The sequence below is a fragment of the Poecile atricapillus genome, chromosome 4, assembly GCF_030490865.1.
Source record: "Poecile atricapillus isolate bPoeAtr1 chromosome 4, bPoeAtr1.hap1, whole genome shotgun sequence".
In the NCBI taxonomy this organism is placed as follows: domain Eukaryota; kingdom Metazoa; phylum Chordata; class Aves; order Passeriformes; family Paridae; genus Poecile; species Poecile atricapillus.
In genome coordinates this window covers 60,664,034-60,686,055 of record NC_081252.1, presented here as the reverse complement: position 1 = coordinate 60,686,055, position 22,022 = coordinate 60,664,034, and the positions used below count along the sequence as shown (strand labels likewise).

The 22,022-nt window shown below is 36.1% G+C and overlaps 1 protein-coding gene across 8 annotated transcripts in view; it reads right to left on the bottom strand.

Annotated features, from left to right (window-relative positions):
• The window catches only part of LCORL (ligand dependent nuclear receptor corepressor like), an 82,005-nt gene that overhangs the window by 37,440 nt on the left and 22,543 nt on the right, over positions 1 to 22,022 (bottom strand). For all 8 annotated transcript variants that reach the window (XM_058837532.1, XM_058837533.1, XM_058837529.1 and 5 more), the window contains exons 2-5: positions 19,256 to 19,321; positions 12,520 to 12,599; positions 12,164 to 12,293; positions 2,777 to 3,031 (exon numbers count right to left, since the gene is read on the bottom strand). In XM_058837532.1, the coding sequence (XP_058693515.1) occupies positions 2,777 to 3,031; positions 12,164 to 12,293; positions 12,520 to 12,599; positions 19,256 to 19,321 (531 nt within the window). The remainder of the gene's footprint in view (positions 1 to 2,776; positions 3,032 to 12,163; positions 12,294 to 12,519; positions 12,600 to 19,255; positions 19,322 to 22,022) is intronic.

Below are 22,022 nucleotides of genomic sequence, written 5' to 3'. Positions count from 1 at the left end.
AGTGCTGTTTCTTACCTCTCTGCCTGTCCAGCATTTTTCCACTTTCCTAAACATGCTTTCATAGTAGCACCACAACCCAGCTCCTGTGCTCCACTTCAGACTGGTGCAGGTCTGTGGCAGAGGTGGCTGAGCCCCACACAGGAAAGCCACAACACCTTCTCCCAGATGCCACCCTACAGCCCTCCCCAATTACTAATATCTTGCCATGTAAGCCCAAAAATCAGGGCTATCAGGTCTGGAAGTGTCAGACTTGAAGAATTTTTGGCTTAAGAGATGGCCTCCAGATACTGGAGGAAAGTAAGAAGGTCTCTTTAATGGAGAGCTTCAGTAGCAAAATCTCTTCTCAGTGCTGAGCTACAACTTAGCTTGGGTCTGCTCACTGCTTCTAGTAATCTGGAAAATAAAGTTTACTCCTACCTCTCAAGCTGAAGAATCACTCTCACAGCAAAGGAGCAAGATTGTCTATTTGACTAGTTTGATCACTCATTTCAAGGAAAACTATTGTAAATACAAATACACTTGCCTAAGCAGAAAGTGAACCTAAAAAATTTATACTTAGATCATAATCTTCTTAACAGAATTTAAGATTTCAACTTTGTGGATCCATCAAAGCAATGTAAAAATTTGAAGTTCCTCCTCTGTTACTGCCACTTCATTTGGAAGTTGTAACAGGAATTACAAATAGCAAACACTAAAGAAAGTTGCATGACATTCAAAAAACATTACTAAGAACAGAACCATGGTACAGCTTTTACAAGTCTCCAGACCCAAGAAGTATACTATGTTAGAGAATTATACATTTCAAAAAGTAATCCAATTAAAAAACTTTCATAATTCCCTACCATAGGCATATGACACTTTATTATAACCAAGCTGTCTTCATAAAAAGTACAGAACTGACTGAGAGATAGGTGCAATAATAATACACAGTCCCTGACAAAAGCTAATTGAAATAACTTTTTCATGAATCTTTGCACTTAGAACACAATGCAAACAACAAGAGCAGGCTGACATTTTTCATCTTGAACTTATTGCCTGTGTTGCCATCACTACAGTGAAAAGCTAAAATAGCAAAATTAACACCTTCATGGAAAACAGAAAGCAAAATACAATTTCCCTGGTAGGTAAGATGTTCAAGCCACCTTCAACTACAGTCTTATTCCACTATTATTTCTCATTTCAGCATCTCTAAATTTCACAGCAAAATGTTACCTTTAACATCTAAAAAGCACTCCAGCAAACATGGCAGTGCAAGTCCTGAGACTCTGCAGTGTCTTACATGGTTTAATGAGTAACTTTTACACTGTGTGGTGCTGAGCAACTATTTTAGATTTAGGTGCTTCACTGAAGGAAGTGCACAATTCTAAACTTGCTCTTTAGCCTCATTGTAAGAAAAAAATCCAATGACATAAAAGGATTATTTAAATAACTCAATTTCTCTGTATTTTAGATTTTTCTTAGACAAAAGATCAATGGATTTTCAGAAAAGGGTGGCAGCATAACTTTCTTCCTGTCCCTGCCTACTTTCTGCCTACCCTTTTCTTATAATCATACGTATTTACTGTTGAAGTAAGCAACACGCTATAGTGCTGATATCAGGTAAGTATCTTTTATTGCTCTTGCAAAACAAATGTGCTTAAGCCTGACCAATTATAAACCTCTAAGATCTGTAATTCATCCATAGCAAAATTACATCCAAGGACAATAGGTATATTCTCAGGATTTAAACCACTAAACATTTACTAAACCCTGGCATGAACTGGTCTGACCATACAGAAAAAAAGCAAGAATTCCAGTATTTCTTAATGTTTTTTTCTGTCAACGAGAAAGGATGATTGAAATTTAACCTAGAATAGGTATATTTATCATGAGGAATCCATCAGCACTCCCTGCCCCCAAGGATCTCCAATTGAAGACTGCATCATTAGGTACACACATACCAAATCTGCTCATGTATATTAAAATAAAAAAACAAAAAACCCAGGCAAAACCCAAGAAACTTAGTTCTGGCTTCTTTCAACTTTTTTTAGTATGGTACACCAGATACAGGTCAACTTTTCCCTTTGGTCTGCACTATTACAGAATTAACACAGACCTTGGTATCTGTAAAAGACAAAAGCTGCTTTTGCCACTTCTTTCAGTTGCACATGACAGTCACAACCCCTCCTGAAAACTGCTGCTAATCCAAATCTAGTTCAAAGTCCAAAATACTCTTGTGATTATACTGTTATCAGTTTTGGATAGCAGTATTCCTTGAGGCAAAGAAATTATTTCCTTTTTGCAAATGATAGTGAGACAGACTATCTTTCCAGCTTTACTCCCGGTTAAGAAAGCTGCACTGATCTGTAATGATTAAGGTATGAACTATGCAAATTTTCTCCCAGATTAATCTTCTTTTCTCATCATTCTAACCAGCCTGTATTTAAAGAATTAAAGTGTTCAAGAGCTGACAGAGACTAAATGACATCTGCTCTCTGAAATCCCAACACCTTTTAATCTTTTCTCAGGCTTCTTGACGGCCATTTCTTCAACAAAATTTTGAACCACTGTTACCTGTGCCAGCACAGGTGAGAGGACTTAGATTCAGTATTCGAAAGCTGAGAAATTCAAAAGCTACTTATTTAACACAGGCACTCAAAAATCAGAATACTTATCTGCTAACACACAATATGAAAAATGTTTCTATTTGATATGGACATTTATTTTTTAAGGGAATAAGACACCATAAAATAAATAAATGACAGCAAAACACAAATTATTAGATACAAAAAATTACCTTGCTGAGTATTCTGTTCTTGAGTTCGATTCACAGTGAGGTCTAGAGGGCTATCCTGTTCTTCCTGAAGGGAGTTTTCCGTTTGGTTCATTTGGATACTTTTACACATCAGACTTGGCTCAAATGATGAACCATTTCTGTTCTCTTGAATTTTGCTACTTTTTGAAATGTACTCAATCGCAAACTGACGGATCATTTTTTTCATTAATTCCTGAGCAACTAGGGGAATGTTAGGATCACAGTTCTGAGGAAGATCTAGAAATAAAAAACACAGGCAACAGATACATTAAGAACCAAACTTAATCACTTTTCTTATAAAAAGTACTTCCTATAAGCACACAAATGTGTACACACAAATAAGTACATGTGCAATGAACATATTAATTCAGATTTCGATCAAGTTTTTTTAATGAGTATTCCTAAATGAAGTCACTTGGAAAAACATATAGCACAGATCATTAATTTTTACCTTACTCCCTTATCATAGCATGCAAGTAAAGTATGTGGGGTAGCATTACTTAGGGGTCTCAGAATCTGTATTGTTGGCAAACAAGTTGAATTTTCATTTGCAGACTGCTCATTTTCAGTTTTGAAAATGAAGTTTTTTGAATCCAAACCATGAAAGTAAAATAAGATACGGATTAATACAGAAAGAAGTTATTTTCAAATTATAACAAAAATAATTTTAAAGTGTAGTTCTAAAGATTAGTCAGCTTTGTAACATGTAACAGTCGGACTTTTGAGGAACTGATCTTAAAAAGGGGAAAAAAAGCAAAAATGTGAGATTATAATGCCCATTGTAGGTTAAGGATTGAAATGTCAAAACTGATACGACACTACTTGAAGTGTCCCATACAACTTGTAGTAATACAAGTTTTAAACTTTTAATACAAATTTTTAAACTTTAATTGTAAAATCTTACAGAATTTTCAGGACATTTTCAAAGTGCTAGCAATAAAAACACTTGGAAGAAAAGCTTTATTTCCTATTCTAAACTGAATATATCCTAGTTTTTGCTTGTGTATATAACATTTCAATGGAAAGAAGTACCTCATTTTAGAAATAAACAAAAAGAAGAAGGATCAAATGTAACATATGACTTTATTTTAATGTTATCTATCAGCTAGAAAGAAGTTAAACCTTATTAAAAAGCATAACTGAAAGTGCAACTGTGAATCACCAAAAAGAATCCTAATAGAAGCAACAATAAAAACAAAATGTAACTTAGCATAAATAATGTAATTATTAAACTCAAAGTAAGCTGTGCTACTGCATTGATGACTGCAACACACCACAAGACAATTGACCATACTCAGAGATCTGTGTTTTCCCTTAAATTGGCAGTAGTACGTCATTATCCCACTCTTCCTTCTTTCCTTCAATTCTACACCCCACCCCTCACAAATATCCTTTTCAATATTTTAACCACTGCCTCATCCCATAGGTAATGAGTGAAAGAGTTTTCAGTCAAGGAAGAGGGATTTAGAGCAAATGTGAAAGCAATGAAGAAGAATTGGCTTTTAGGTGAGCCCTGATTGCCTGGAGGAAATACCAAAGGACATGGTTCTGTAGTTACTGGGATAATAAAGTTAATCTAAAACAGATAAAACAGATGATAAACTGAGGGGTTTTTTCATGGAAGTGAAGAAACTGAAAGGGCTGGGTTGGGTAGATGTTTGCATGCTAAGTGTACATTTCCTAATAGGAAGTTTGGAGGATCACACAGCATATTTGATCGAGTATTTTATAAGCCCATGAAGCTTTACCCATCTACTATCAAGAGAGTGACTGCCAGCACTGATCAATGAATGCTGCTCAGGTTTAGTATGAATGCACAGAAGATCTTCTTCTTGTTTGTTTCAGGCTTGTTTAAAACATCTTCAATTTTGAGAATTCATTTTCACCAACAGAGCATTGCAAGGAATTACAAACCTGCACCTATGAGATCTGCTGTCTATAGCACACAAGAGGGCAGCTAAATCACTGCTCAGATGATTTCTGTCAAGACCTTTTGGTCTGCCTCTCCATAGTGCTTGGTGAGGCACAGTGAAACTCCGGCATTTTTAAGACATCTTGGCTTCAAGAGAACTTACCTAAGGCATGACAAAACAAATCTGCTTATGGTTAAAGCTCTATCTTCCAACAATCTTTCAACCAGATCTCTACCAAAATACCTAAAATTGACAGGTGTTTCTTGAAGAGAGGTATGAAGTAAAATTCTAAACTATGGAGGATACCTATAAAGAGAAAGATCTCTTCCCACCATGTAAGCTCCAGGCATAGCAATATAAACAGAGCATACCTATTTCCTGATTCCTAAATAATGAGCTCAATATTCAACTGGAATTTACCATCCTAGACACACTTAGAAGAAAAAAAAAATTCAACAGATAGTGGAGTAGTAAGGCAACAGGTATAAAGTACTGATGCATATGCAAAATACAAGAAAAGAACACAAAAGTTAAGAAATGAAATTAAATAACTGAATTATCTAGGAACAAAAGTGTTTGTGTGACAGGGTAATAGTAGTTCCAGACAATGAAATCTACTGATCATCAGCTTAGCCTGAAAACCCAAAAATGTGAATGCCTGTAATCAGAAATTGATACAAAATGAATTATACAAAACTTTATCAAGACTGAGTAGGGTCTGGAATGACCCTACTATACAGAGCAATTAGTTTGCTGCGTGCACACAAGAAAAACTTCTTTGACAACTGATAATGAACTAATGATAATAGGTGATCATCAGTGCAAATGGGAGAATTATTTTACATCCTGGTGTGATCTGCATCTTTAAGAAGCAAAAGACCAGAGAGTACAGGGGACCTGCCATTAGCAGGAAAACACAACAGCCTGGAACAGGCTTAATAATCACCATCTCCTGCATCAATTATTATAAAATTGCAACACAAAACTAATTGAGAACTGTCAAGTTTTTACTGACTTTCTATTCCACTTTAGACTCTGCACCAGTAGCCAATATCGGTCAAACCAATACAATATGGCCAAGCACATACTGCTTTTAAACACTTGCAGGAGTAGTCAGCTTTTCCCTTAGGAGCAAATTCATCTTTTACCTTATCTAGTTAGAATAATAAAGGACTTATTTTTTTGTTTTTATAATAATTTCTTCAGTAATAGTTTATTTTTTTGTAATGATTTCCAAATACTCCCTTTGAAGAATAAATGCAGGAGAATTTCTCATATATTCAACGGCTACAGCTATTGTCAGTTTACAGATTTTAAGTTAATTTGCTCTAAAAAGGTAATATGATGGGGGGTGGTGTGTGTGTGTGTGGTGTGTGTGCATCTAAGAGCACGTACTCTGAGAAATGTGCTCCCAGGTCGCATCTGAAGTGCTCTTGCTGCTAAATGCATATTCAATCAACAGAGCTAGACCAGGTAGTCTAAACTTATCTGCCATAAACGCAAACAGTGTTGCTATCACATTGACTGTTCTGTTACGCAAATCATTAACTGGTAAATCATGGTGGAAGTACCTTGGGAGGTAAAACTGGTAAAACTGTTTATTCAAAGCAGACATCTTTGAGGTCAAAGCAAGTTCCTCTGGATTTTATGTAGTTAGGTAAGGAATACTTCCATGAATGGGAGACTCTACAACCTCTGGGTGGCATGTTCTACTGCTTGCCTGTCCTCATTTTTCCTTACATTAAAAAGAACCTCTAATTTCAACTTGTTTACAATCTATCATTATCCTGCTATGCACCACTGTAAAGACTTTGACCCTGTCTTAAAATCATAGAATATCCTGAGTTGAAAGTGACCCACAAGGATGACCAAAGTCCAGCTCTTGGCCCTGCACAGGACAGCTCCAGGAGTCACACCGTGCACCTGAGATTATTGTCCAAATGCTTCTTGAACTCTGCCAGACTTGATACTGTGACGTCTTCCCTGGGGAACCTGTTCCAGTGGCCAACCACTCTCTGGGTGAAGAATGTTTTCCTGATATCCAACCTAAACTTCCCCTGGCACACCTGTGGGACTGAGGTTGACCTCAGGCCTTGTCACTGGTCACCAGGTAGAAGAGATCAGTGCCTTCTCCTCCACTTCCCCTCAAGGGAAAGCTGTAACTGCAATGAGGTCTCCTCTCAGTCTCCTCCAGGCTGAAAAGGGCAAGTGACTTTAGCCACTGCTTGTATGACTTCCCCTTAAAACCCTTCACCATCTTTGCTGCCCTCCTTTGGACACTCTCTAATGTTTAATGTCTTACTTATACTGTGGTGCCCAAAAACTGTCCCCAGCACTCAAGGTGAGGCCGCCCCAGTGCAGAGCAGAGTGGGACAATCCCCTCCCTTGCCCGGCTGGCCATGCTGTGCCAAGTGCTCCCCAGGACAGGGTTGGCCCTCCTGGCCACCAGGGCACTGCCGGCTCATATTCAACTTTCTGTCAATCAGGACCCCCAGGTCCCTTTCTGTAGTGCTCCTCTCCAGTATCTCATCACCCAGTCTGTTCCACCCAACATGGGGAAGAGCTTCATCCATCCTGTGATTCACAGTAGCAATCTTCCACTACACAGGAGAAATTTGTAATTAGTCATATAAAATTTTGAAACATGGTGAAACACACATTTTGGGCAAGAAAGGTATTAGAACTGAACTTAGTATCACTACCAAATATTTCTTAATTGTTATCAGCAGATGGCACCAGATAGACTTGGTATGACCTGAAGAGGTTTTTTTCCAAGATGTTTTATTAGGAGTTGTGACTATAGCTAAAACTTGCTAAGTTTTAAATTTACATGCCTACATCCGTGTAAACTCCGGTTTTTCACAGTTGTTGTAAAATACAACGTACCTGTATGTAGTCCATGGATCATGTTATGTACATATATACTACTTCAAACCCAGTAGAACAGTCTCTAAAGGTTTAGAATAAAAGTTAGCCTTAATGTTCCTCTAGTTTCTCTCAGATCACTGCAGACCTGATGTTATTAAGATAAAAGAAGACTGAATTTGTATGATATAATTTGATATTTTCTGCTCATGACTGTCAAGGTAACAGTTTGAATGCAAGAGAAGAGAGTAATAAATGTCATGTAATTATGACTAATTGTAATGACTTAGTTTAACTCAAAGCTCATGTTTAGGATTAATACTTCCTCAGTTTATGTGCTGCACGAGCTTGTAACTATTCAAATCTGTACTATTAACTATTCTGCACATTAACATTATATGTAATCACTAGACTGCAATGTCTGTGGTGACAGATTTGACTGTTTGGCAAGACAATGAACAATGAGTTGAAAGCTCCCAAAATAGTGTTCCACAACAGTATTCCATTTATGGAAAACCAGTACTTTTTCATTAAAAAGTCAACCTAATGACTTCATTTGTCTTCTGACACAATGCCAAAAGGTAGTGAAAAGCAGCAGGGAATCACAATCCCCCTTTTACCTTCAATCCAGTTGTGTGAGGAGCAGGATCAAGAACACATGATTGCTTCTTAGTGTGCTTGATAAATTCACTCCATCTCTCCCCTTTTTACATAAAAGCCACACTTTCTTTAAACAACCCCACCTCAACAGCCACTGTCCCAGTGAGGTTCGTATCTCTACTTGTAAAATTGTTCAGGTCACTGTTAGGTCATCAGCACGTTAAAGCAGGAATACAGCTATTTATTCTGAGCCATGTATCATGATTAATTCAGTTAACTTGACTGACCAATAAACAGAAGGAATAAGTTCACTCTTCTGTTCTCATAAACATTCCACCTTTTTCCTTCCTCTATTCAGGTTGCAAATTTCACTACTCTATATCCAGTCATATTCTATGAATCCTCGTAAATGTAGTTGAAATGATCAAGAAATGCAGTCAGTGAAGACAGTAACACTGGCAGGTAGGTGGTCAACACAAAGTATGCTTTATTTTCTTAAGAAAGCAGTGAAACCACATTGAACATTCTTTCCTGATGAAGTTTAAGGGGAAGAGCAAAGCTGTCACAGTTTAACGCACAAACTGTGTCAAAGCTCTCAGTGATTACAGAAAAACGTCCAGATTTTGAAAGCACAAATTAGATTTCTTAAGACTATTAATCAAAAGAAACTGCAGGTTTTGGATGAAGCAGTGTGTGCAACTCAAAAAAACACCTTAGAAAATAACAGGTTTTTTTAATCTGAGATAATGTGTGCATGATTACATTGTCATAGGTTTGCTAAATTAAATAGACATTGTCCAAGAAGCGTAACCAGCTTGTGACAGCTACGCAACAGCAAGAAAACTAGAAAAAGACCAGAAGAACTCAAAGTTAAATTCAGGTATATGGTATGGTGTAAGAAAAAACCATATTTATGAATGGCAATATTTTAGAACATAACCTGGATATCTGCAAATAGTAAAGAGCTTTAAAAAATTACAGGAAAATTATTTTGGGATGGGAAACATGGCATTGAAGATACTTGATAGAGTAGCCCAGAGAATCTGAAAAGACTCAAGTAATCTCAAACATTCTCTCTATAATTTTGTGCCTAAATTCCTTAACTTCTACAAGAGCTTCTCATGTCTCAGTTGTCTCTTGATGGATCATCTATCCTGAAGATAGAACCTGATTCACAACTATTTTCTTTGGTTTTGTTTAAAGAGGTCACATTAATACTGCATGGAAAAATGGGCTTCTAAGAACACACAATGTGTATTACTAGAAATAAGGAAAATTAATAGTCCATGAAGAAAATGTCCAATCAAGCTTTTAAACAACTGTGATTCCGCGATGTAACAATGATCATGTGTCACATTCTATAATACTTATAGTGAAAAAAGACTTAATATATATTTTTTAAAGCACACTGTGTTTCTCCCTTAACAAAACAGAACAGTTGAATATCAGCATTACATAAGTGGAAAAGCACCACAGTCTACTCTGCTTACACCACCAAAAGGGTAAAGAGAGATGTCATATTTGGGAAGAAAGCATTTGGGTTTCAGACACACTGTTTAAGGGCAACAATCAGTGCTTGATGACAAGAAGGACTTGAGATTTGCTGATGAGTCTGCTGAGCACAGGACTTTCCCACAGACAACTGACTACAAAACTAGTCTTTCACTAACACATGGTGAAGTTGGGTTCCTAATGGGAATACTTTAGTTGTTTATAGCTTTTCAAGAGTTTACCTATTTCAGCAGGAGTTCTATCATCTTTTGCCCCAGATTCTACAGCCAAATTGTCATACATTAATGTCTGAAGGCTGTCTGCTCCAGACAACAATATATCACGGCTGCATGTTTGCAGATCATCTGAACAAGTTTCCTGATACAAAAACCACCCCCAAACCCACAACCAAATCCCCTCAAACTAGTCTGCAAATTAAAAAAACATATATAAATTTCTTCAAAATAAAAGATTAACGGGACTAACAAATGAACTCTCTAATTTTCTCACTAGTCCTGCAAGTTGCTCATAGAGGCCTAAATTAGCTACAATAGCAAGAGAGTAGATCATCTCGAGGAGTTTGCAATCCAAACAAGTGCTCCTCCATTTTAAAGAGAATCAGACAAAAATTCTACAATTTTCTAACAACAAGAGAATATCTGGTTTGGGACCAGGTATAAGAACTATTCCTTAGCTGACAATTACTGGAATATTTTTTATTCCTTTCTTCCTAAGTTGATACTCGGAGTCAAAAACCTATAAAAATTCAGAAAGCAGACTTGGGATTTTCTTAGTACAACTCTTCATTCTTCCTCCTAAAATCCAAACCAGTTACTCGAATACTTCGAAAATTGGTTTCACATGCCCTTTACTATTTTTTCCTTTTCACTTCGCGTAATTTGAACAACTTCAAAGACTTTACTAAAACCTGAACTGAAGCAATATTCTTAGTAAATTCTTACTCAAGAATACAGAAATACTTCAGAGAATCACAAAAACAACTGGAAGTTTTGTTTTTCAATAGACAAAACCTCTTCAACTTAGCATTACTGATCTGGCAGATCAAACCTAAAGAAGATGCTAAAAGCAAAATGTTCTTTGTCAAAAACTTAAAAGTCATTCACTCCACTAAGGTGAGGTCATGCCAAGTTTCACTTCTCCCATGATAGAAGTTCCTCTCAAGGAGTATAAAGAGAGATCATGCAGCAGGAGCATAAAGCAGGCAAACACTGAAAAACACGGTACACATCAAGACCAAGAAGAGCTCTGACAAAGTAGAAATTTGAAGGAATTAAAATATCTGCCTAGGGAGATGCCACACAATTGGGCCTGTGATGAGAATACAGTAAGACTTTAAGAAGTAATGACGTGCCCACTTCATTGGACTTTTTATTTCAAATGGAAAATAGCTGGTTTCAAAGAAAGCAAAGAGTCCGAAGGATGGACTCAAAATGCTGTTGCACTCCATTTCAAGTTCTTTAAAATGCAAAAAAGCAAAATGTAGACTGAGTAGACACAAAGTCTATGCAGAAAAAGATTCTACATACCCCAGGTTCAAGGGCATAATAATCTCTCCCGCTACAGCAATGTAAAAGGGAGAAAACTAACTTTGCTTTCTTGTCCCTATGTGAAGGAGAGACAGTGTCTGAGACGCTGTATTAAAAGAGAGAGCTGTCTCCCTAACAAAAAAAAAAAAAAAAACCAAAAAAAAAGTAAGAATAGCTGTCACTCAGCTTTTCTGACATCCACATCCACATACTAAACCCAAGAAAAACCTATGAAAATTGTAGTTACTGCATTTACAGTAACTTCATTCACATTCCTTCAGTCACATGAATTTTAGGAAAAAAATTAGTATTTCTGCTTTTGCTGACAGTTAACCAAGTAACTTTCATGAACTAAGCTGACGTGTCATGTACTGACTTCACTCATGTACTGCTCTATCTTGATGAGTGTCGAAGAACAAGAACAGTGAAAGAATTAATATATTTTGACAAGAAATTTTAACCTCCAACTTAGATGCATTTGAAGGAGCAGCTTTTGTGCAAGAAGATCCCAAATCCCATTTTGCAATCTGCAAAGCATATTCTCTCACCTAAAATGCTTTTCCCATTAAAAACCAGAAGTGAGAATTTAGGAACAGAAAATGTTTAAATGCTTAGAATTCCAGAGAATGACACCTGAGGTTGGCATGAAACCAAAGTAGCAGCTCACGGTAAAAATAAAAATCCAATACTATTTATGAGGAGGGATTCAGAAGAATGACACATAATGCAAGGTGACAAAGAGGAATGGCAAGTAGGAAGGTTAGTACTTCATTTGGTGATTCAAGTAAGAAAAAGATTAAGGAAAACCAAAGGAATAAAAAAGAGAAACAGCAGAAACATCTATTTCAGTAAATAAATAAAAAAATACTTCTGAAACAAAATTAACCCTGAATAATTTGATTCTTCTAGAGTTTTTGTCATACTTCATAATACAAAAGACATGCTTGTATTACCTTTCTTTCGAAAGAGTGCATTTAGATAGTTTTCTGCTTGGCATTCAATCTTATCAGTGTTGGACTGGCCCTGAGATGACAGTTCCTCTGTAGGCGTTGACTGTGAAGAACCGAAAACTGATGCACGATCCTAGAAAACATATGGAGATCATAACATCTTTCAGAAGTTAGTCTGCTGGTAGTAAAATACACAATTAAATTACTGAGCTATTGAATGAATAGAACCACTAAAATCAAACTACCTTGAGTCAAAATGCAGAATTAAACGTATTTGCAAAATTCAATTCTCTGACTCTTACTTTCATACCAAAAAATGAGTGCTGGCGAGTAATGCTTAATATAATGCTCATACTTACACTGGCTGTTTCTTTGTGTAAATTACAAAAGGAACATTTCTCATCCATAGACCAGTCAGTTAGCTCTTCTGGCTCACAGTCTTAAAGGAAGAAAAGAAAGCTAGATGTTTTAAACAAGCAAAAATGGCTTTTGAGAACAAAATACACTTCCTAAATTTCTCTTAAATAAATTCTATCATTAATATTATATGTATTATTGGTACAATGCATTCAGTCATATTCAATTCTTTAGGTATTTTTAAATTCTTGTCTGGCTTGTACAGCTCAAGTTACGAATAGCAGAGAGTGCCTTTCTTAAAAGAAAAGGTAAATTTGTGTAATTAAATTGATTATCTGTCATAATTACTTGGAGGCATCTGAATATTGCAAAGAAATCTCTGAATTGCAGACATCATTCTTTTTAACTAAGCATGCAAACTTGTAGTAAAAAAAAAGCTAAGAATTAGGATATGGACTCCTCACCATGTGAGCTACATGCATTATACTTATAGTATTTCAATTTATTTGATACCACCACCATAGGTAAATCCAAGCCTTATACTCACTTGTAGCTCTTGATATATCTAGAGAAGTACCTTTATATGTTTTATCAGAAAATGTACTTTGGTCTAGAGGGAATGCAGGACTTAAATTGCCCATATCAAATCCAGTCTTCTACTGAATGAAGGCACATAACTTACTTTATTTAAACAAGCTACTAAACTCCATTTCAAAAATTAAGAGTTTTCAGCCAATACTCTTCTCTTCATGAACACCAGTTACTTTAAAACTTTTCCCAAACCAACTGCGCTAATAATTAAAATTAAGCTTCTAATTTATTGTTTAAAATTGCACACGGCAATTTATTCCAGTTTGCTTTTGTGGAATTTTATTCTTGTACCCATGAACAATAGCTCGGAATCTAGCACCTTGATGCATTTACAGACTTGCATTATCCCCTTTACACTTAATTTTGTGGCTAATCTAGTCCACCTGGTTTTCCTCATGAGATTCAACTCCATCTCTTCTGCACAAGTCTCATTCGAACACCTGCTTCCTGAACATGGGGGCCAAGATCTCAAGATGAGATCTTTTACCTTTACACCAGACTTCCTTACACTGCAGGCAGTACTTTTCCTACACTATTCTAGTTAAGCAGCAGCCTTTATTACAGCTGCAGTGTTTTGGAAGGTGAATCAAAACACGATTAACTACAACTCCAAAGCCTTCTCCATCCTGTTCATTTCCAGTTCCTGTGTTTACAACAGAAACAACTTTTTCATTCCCATTATTAATTACCAGGTATGTCTCCTCCTTTTCTCCATACTACCAAATTACAGTCAGTTCTGTTTAGGGAGGTTCTTGAGATTATCTACTTTCAATAGCACTTGATGGTAGCCTGCTCTTGGCTGGCTGGCTGCCAATCCCCCAGTCACTGCCCCTCTTCAATAGGGTGGGGGTGAGGAAGTAAGATGGTAGGGGAGAAAATCAGGGGGAGAAATTTGTAGGTCAAGATAAAGACAGGGAGATCACTTACCAGTTACTGTCACAGGGAAGTCAGACTCAACTTGGGGGGAATCAATTTCATTTATAGCCAATAAAAACAGATTTGCATAATAAGAAAGGGAAAACACTAAACCACCTTACCACCCCTTCTTCACAGGCTTCAGCTTCATTCCTTCATTCCTGACTCTTCTACCTCCTTCCCCACCCCAAACAGTGCAAGAAGGATGGGAAACGGGCTGCTCTCAGTTCATAACAGTTCCTCTCTGCCACTTCCTGCTCTTTTTTCCCCAGATTAGGGTCTTTCCCATGGGCTACAGGCCTTCATAAACTGCTCCAGTGTTCTTCTCACAACTGCAGCTCTTCATGAACTGCTCTAGTATGTGTCTTTTTCACAGGGCACAGTCCTTCAGGAAGAGACCACTCCTTAGACCCACAGCTCCTACAGAAAACATGCTCCTGCATGGGCTCCTCTGTATAGGCTGCAATTCCTGACAGAGGCCTGCTCCAGCATGGGATCTCCAGGAGCTTTCTTCAGGACATCTCCACCTGTTCCACTGGGTCCTCCATGGGCTGCAGTGTGATATTTGTTCCAACATGGTCCTCCATGGGCTGCAGGTTCTACATGCTTCACCATGGTCTTCTCCAAGGGCTGCAGAGGAATCTCTGCTCCAGTGACTGGAGATCCTCTCCCCTCCTCCTTCTCTGACCTTGTTGTCTGCAGGGTTGTTTCCCACTGCCCACTACCCTCCTCCTACAACTGCTGAACTTTTACTACTTCTCAAAGATATTGTTAAAAAGGCAAAATCAGAATAAAATTACTCTGAAAAATAAAGGTTCTGCAGTTGAGCACGAACAAACTAACTCCATATTATGATTTAAATCCAGTTTGCTCAGGTCTAAAATACTAATTTAGAACAGAATTCTCTATTATTGTACTGTATACTTTCATGGATGCAAACCAGCAATTTTTACAGGTTGGACAGCTGATGATTAAAAACAGACATGGTATTTCTCTTGGCTGGACATTAACAGGAGACAATGAGTCATTTTTGCCAAATTAATCTACCTGTCCCAGCCCATTGGATCTATTCCTTTAGGAGGTCCACAGCATAAAAACACTATTCCTTCAAAACAAGTTTGTTATTTTCTTTGCAACCATGAAAACTATTTATCAACCTTGGGATTCTACACGTAATTCTAGGACAGGTTTTATACTTTCAGAGAAGTTCTTCTGCCTTGGAATCCTGAATTTCCACTGGTAAAAGTCAAACTGGAGAGCAATCCTTGTGTATTGCCAAAAAAGCAAACATTAAGTAACACCAGATCTACCTAACACTAAACCCTTTATTCAAAGTAGCATAAATCATGTGCAAGACATATTAAATCTGCCACTGAGCTAAGCAAAAGTAATATGATCAGATATATACAAGATATATCAAAATGCCAGACAGCCAACAGTTTCAGGTCACCACCACAGGAAACATCCTGAGATCAGTATTAACTATAGATAGGCAACCATACTCTCAGAAAAATCAGAGGCACAGATAGCACTTAAAGCCAAACAAACTTTCCTTGGTGCACTGAATTTAGGGTAAGGATCGTCTTCCCTCCCCATTTTTATCTTGCTTGGGGCCAGATGATGAAAGATTTGCAGACAACCTATAATGCTTGCCAGCCCATGAGAAAAGGTTGCTAAGACTGTGCAAACAGGATTTTAATACTAAACACAGTACAGATTATTATTTCAAACCAAAACCCTTTAGCACAAAGCTGTTAAACTGATTTCCAATTATTAAGAATAAAATGGTGAACTTTGACAAAAAATATTTTTTTTTTCATTTCTTAAGAGGCTCACATCTTTGTTTCCCCAAACCACTTTTCCCAAGAAGTAATGCCAAATTAAGTAAATTAATTCAGACATCTATAGTACTGAACAGATTCCATGTTTATATCTTAAAATACAAAATAATTGTATAGTAAATCCAAATACAAAATAGCTTAAAACTTCGGCTCTTACTTACCAGTATTTTCTGATTATAATAACATCCCAAAAGATTTTCCAGGTATTTGTGACAATTTTGAACTCATCACCCCCTTTCTTTTTATACAGCACTACTGCTTCCTAATAAGTACATTAAAACAGCTTTTAGTATTATTTAGTATATTAAAAGTATTTATCAAGTCTTTAATATTTTTAATTTCATAAAAACTCCAATTCAATTAGATTTGTGTTTCTAATGTAATTTTTTACTACTATAAATACTCCAAAACAACATAAGGAAAAATAAAAGCTTTCATTCTGTACAAAGACGATTTTTTTCTGGCAGAGAAAGAGCACTGAGAGCTGCTTTCCTCCAACAAGACACAGCATTTCCTCAGAGGTTAAGAGACTAGAACCCCAGCACATAATGCCCCCCAAAAGAAAGTACACACATACCACCCTATTGGGTGAAAAGCTTTTTAACAGTCTAGCTAACTATCCATAATTAGAATGTAAAGAATAACAATTTAGATGTGAATCTACTTAGCTGAAAATGGGAATAAGGAAAGGATTAGAAAGCCCTAAAGATTCAACGACATAAGAAGCCTCAGTTCAAAGCTTGAGCCAAGGTCATATGCCAAGATACAGAACTTGACCCCTTTGCAACCAGAAGCTGCAGAAGCCAAGCAGACAGGAAAACAAACTGGTGCTGAATAATGGTGACAAGAACCACTTTAGAAAGTCCAAAGTAAATCCTACATATACAAGAATTTCAAGACACAAAAAAAGGTTCAAAAGGTATTTTCTTGGAAAAGTCTAGGAAAAACTTGAAGTGTACCTTTTACCATTTAAATTTGTCATTACAATTTATTATTCATTCAAGTTTAAGATAATACAATGCAATATTTTAATCTATAGATGAAATACTATTTCAGGACAGAACTAAGGAGGAAATATATCAGTCATGTTACATTTTATGCACATTATTGATTTCTTTCATGTCACAATAGATATAGCCAAAAACAGAAGAGAAAAAAAATGCAAATGTATCCAAGCAGCATATATTTCAGCCAATTCTCACATATTTCTGCCCAAAAAAGCCACGTAATTTCTTGAAGTATGTTTGAGGAAACACACTTTTACTAATGAGCCATAATATTGCATGTTGACAGTATTAGTTTAGTGGTTACGATGAGGAAAATTAACAGTCTAAAAGATGCGGTAATTCAGGCACATTGCTTAGAGTCTAAAAACATGAGTTCTAATTCTACCAGCCTCTTCTTTTAACTAAGGCAAATTATTTACTTTGTATCTTAGCTTCATTATCTCTAAAATGTAAAGTGGCACTTATGACAGCAGAAAGATTTGTACAAATTTTACTTGAGAATTCTGTATTAATCTTTACAATAAAATTCAGATTTCAAATCAGAAATACTACATACTATACTAATGGTAAAGCTGACCTCTACTGTGCCAGTATAAACAATTTCACTCTGCATTACTGAAGTTACAGATACTGTATCTATAGAAATTAACCAAAAAACAAGGTAAGGTGGGCATCCCAAGCTACCATGCCATCCCTCTTCTGCAGCTGGCTCTGGAACTAAAGTCAATTTTATAGATGCATCACACATGGAAATAGGCTTTAATTGTTAAAGAACTCTTGCACATTACTGACAAAATTTTTCAGAAATTGAAAAAAGAAAATCTCTGAAATGTTGCATTTTAGATAACCACAAATTTAATTTGCAAGGCAAAGTCAGAAGGGCATTGAATAGCAAAGATATGCAAGTAACAGAAATATCAGATATAAATAGGTAAGAAATCTTCAACAGCATGAGACAAATAAGTTAAAGTTAAAACTTTACCCCTAAGCTCAAATACCTGCACACATAAACTCTAAAGAAGCAATATAAACTTTACTGTGTAGTGTATCATGCCCCTTTAACTGTAGCTTAGACTTTGTCCACTCATTAACTCGGTGCTTTCTGCTGCCTTATCCAAAAGAAAAAAAAAAAAAAATTAAAAAAATAAGATACTGCACATTTATAACAATATCCTGTTCCCTTTTCAAATATGCTTGCTTATCATAGCAGATGAGAATACTAGTCATGAAAAAAAGCTTTAATCCAACTGTACACATTTCTTAAATGTTTTAATGTCTTATTAGTGGCATGTCTAGCTTGAAACAGGAAAAAATATTCTGAAAGCATCAGGAAAGTAGTATTCCAAGTTCCTCTCCTTCCCCATGAAAATACTGTGTTACACATATGATACAGGCCAAGGAACTTGCACATTATGAAGGGGACAAAACCATAACCAAGTTAAAGCAATTTCTCCAAAAGTATTCTAAGTAAAGATATACAGTACATGCCACTCTGTGTCATGTACTAGCACTAAATAAGTGATATCCTTTACAAAATACACTATTAGAAAACAAATTGTAAAGAAATGGGATGGAGCATTTCTAAGGTTTGATAATAAAAATAACATTTTTTTAAGTCAAAATGAACTTGGCAAAACAATTCTTTCAACACTCCAATTTTTTGCCGTATAGTCCCCATGTTGTCAGAGATAAATAATTCCATACTTAACTAAGGGCTAATGTGTCATTGACAGCTATTGCAGCAAAACCAAAACCCATTTGGACTAATTCTAGGTCTTACAAGGGTAATGTAAAAGGTGTGTGAGTATATATATGTATGTATCTATATATCTATATGTATATATATCTACACACACACACACTTAAGCATACTATGACATCATATATATATATATATACACATATAAAGTATTATAAAAATTAAAAGTTTGGTGTATATATAATAAAGATGTAAAAAAAGAGTATATAAAAACCATACACTTTCTTGACCACAACAAGCCTAAACTAGTATCCACTACCTTCATTTTACCACTTAATGTCAATTGGAAGCTGAGCAGCTTGTCTGCCCTTTCTAGATGATGTTCAAAAACGAAGTAGGAGATGCACTATCCCAGAAGAGTAAGTAATTCTCATAAGAGCTGTGCAGAAGAGCTTAGCTAATCCAAATTCCACTGTATGGGAACAAAACCTAGGTATCATTCTACCTAGTGTTTTGCTTATGCACAGTATAAGCAAATGAACATTGGAAATGAGTAAATGAACATTGGAAAGAAAAGCATTGGAAGATTTCCTTTTTAAAATTCAAGATATATACTTGAAACTACCTTTAGCTAAAAGAAAAAACAGCAAGTTAAGGTCATTACTCTAAAAGCTGGCTCATTTACCTTCAAATAAACTGAGGTCTCTTCGTAGCCTTGGTCCATAAAGCCCTTCTAAAATACTTTCAAAACCTGGAGACAAAAGAAACATTTAGAACAGTAAATCAAAAGTTTCTTAAAAGAAAGCAAATTCCAGAGACCTGGCAACAAGTATCCTCAAATTCTAAGAGCAATTCCAAAAATTGTTATATTTATCAAACAAATATTTACTCCTTCCACTATGGTACTACTCAACAGCATTAGAAGATAAAAATAAGACAAGGCAACAGCCATCTGCCCACAATCAGCCTATTAAGCCATGCCCCAACAACCTCATTAGACTTAAAATAACTACCAAAGAATCCTAAAGGTGGGAGGATTAGCCTCATAGCTCTAAGCAAGTGAAGGAGTTTCTCTCTTAGCCTGAGAATCAGTGTCATGTAGAGAAGAAAAAAATGAAAAAGAAAAAAAAACCCAAAAACTTCAAGAGCAGAAGCTTCTCATGATCTCCTGAAACTACATAATCTGAGTAGGCTAATATTACAACAAATAGAAAAAAAAAAAGAAAGCTTCTTTTGCTTTGGATACCATGACAGTGCTATCTAGTCCTCTGTATCTGTACAAAAACATTTTAAAATTGAGGATTAGATAAATCCAATTATTTTACAGATTTACCAGCTAGTCTGTTTAGGTATCTGGTAAAAATTAAATACTTCAATAAGAGTGATGAGACACAGAGCAAATCAAATGACTGATAAATAAACAGAATTTTTTATCAACCCCAAACACACACGCAAAAAAAGCATGACAATTGATGAAATATGGTGACAATTTACATCATCAATGTAACACAAGTTTTGTTCAATATAGAAAGTTTCCAAGTGCCCCCCTTCTTCTTCCAAATAATAAGCTTATTTGAAAATAAGAGGATAATTCAAAGCAGCATTTGAAGGTTCTCATTCTTTATACTAAAGGCCTGTTTGTAGCTATTTTGCTAGACCAGAACTCTGCAAGACTATTTTATTATCACACCACATAAAAATATCAAAACCTTTAGGAAACAACTGCCATCAACAAAGACCATTCAGAATCACAAAATTTGCTCATCATGTGATATCTTTTAAGACAACACAACATCCTGTTCTCTCACCAAAAGTTATATTTGCTTTTTGGTTTAGATTGTATGCACACTAGAATAAGGAAGAGTAAGTATGTACCATATTTGAACCAGACAAGGGAAGCTATCTCAACACATAGGAGCTGTTCAGTTTGCTAAGTCAAATTTTGTTAAAATTTGCATTGCAAAGTAATTTTAATATATGGACTATACTGTGAATCAATTATAATCTCCACAAATCTGCTATGTGAGCTATAAATAGATTTATAGCTTTATATCTTGAACTGATATGGATTTCATTTTCCACTTTTCTTTGTAATATATATAGTACCATGAGACAACACAAATTAAATGACAAAACCACCGTCCTCTAACAAATACATATATATATATAAAGCAAAAAGCCTAAAGCTCAGGCACACACTAAAATTTACCTTAAAGCATCATCCAGTGACTCTTAAATTCAATATAATATAAATTCACATAATTTTGGCATTGCAGAAATTCCCTGTTCTTCTGGTTTCAAAGGGTTATGGACAAAAAAGGCAGGAGACATGAAGCCTGAAGTTAAGATAGCAATCCTCCAAACACAACACAGTGGAAATACAAAACACACCATGTGTATTGCCATTACTGTTACAGACTGAAAGCCATTTTAGGACAGCAGTTAGTTATGTTCTGCCAAGTTACTGTCCCTGGGTAAAGAAATGAATGAAGCAGCTCTTGGAGAAAACTCTGCTTGTTTCAAAAGAGCAAACAGCAACTCCTATTTTTCAGGACTTTGTCAATCAAACAACAGGAAGCTTGTTTACCATCCCAGTCAGGACCCAAAATCTCCCTGGTCTTTGAACATCTACCACCCTTCCCACCCTGTGGAGGGTGGTTCTTGTTTCTGCCTTTACTTTCGTCCTTATCTGCCTGTCCTACTACCTGCTCCTGCCTATGCAAAACCATGAGCACAGAAACCCCAGCTCTGTAAACAGCGGTTTCTCAAGGAAGACTGCAACCTCCAAACAGACTTCTATACAGCTTGTATTAAAGATGGCAATTAGCACACTGTGGGACTTGTTGGGTTTTTTTTCTTTTCTTACCCTGAGGAAAGTATACAACAGTCTGCTTCTTTGCTAATTTACTGAATGTAATTCCATCCTATCCATCCAAAGGGCTGCTTCTCTTCCTGAAATATTACAGAACTTCTCCAAGGAGCCACAACAGACTTACCCCACCCAACCATTTGCTTCCTCACCTTTAGATACTGGATGCCTTCTTTGAAAATAACACTTGTACAACCTAAGAACATAAAGAGAGTATTTTTTCAGGCCTTAGGCTAAAATTTTCCCAGAAAGCACTTGTGTAACTTCCATGCTCCACTGCCTTTTAGCAGAATTGATACAATTTTAACCTAAACATGAAGATATATCTTAGTTTCTAGTACTAATGAATGAATGCTGGCACTGATTCCTAAAATGTAACCATCTGGACACAAGCAGTTCAATAAATCTTTGTTTTCTTTCTTGAGTCAGTATGCTTAAGCAAACAGTAGTAGCAGCTTTCCAGAACTCTCCAGAATGTGAAGAGCTTACAGAAATCAGTTAGAAGTACAGTTTGCTTATACTTTCAGTAATGGAAAAATTTTGCTTCAAAATAGTTTTACAGAATTTGCTGTCTCATGGTGGT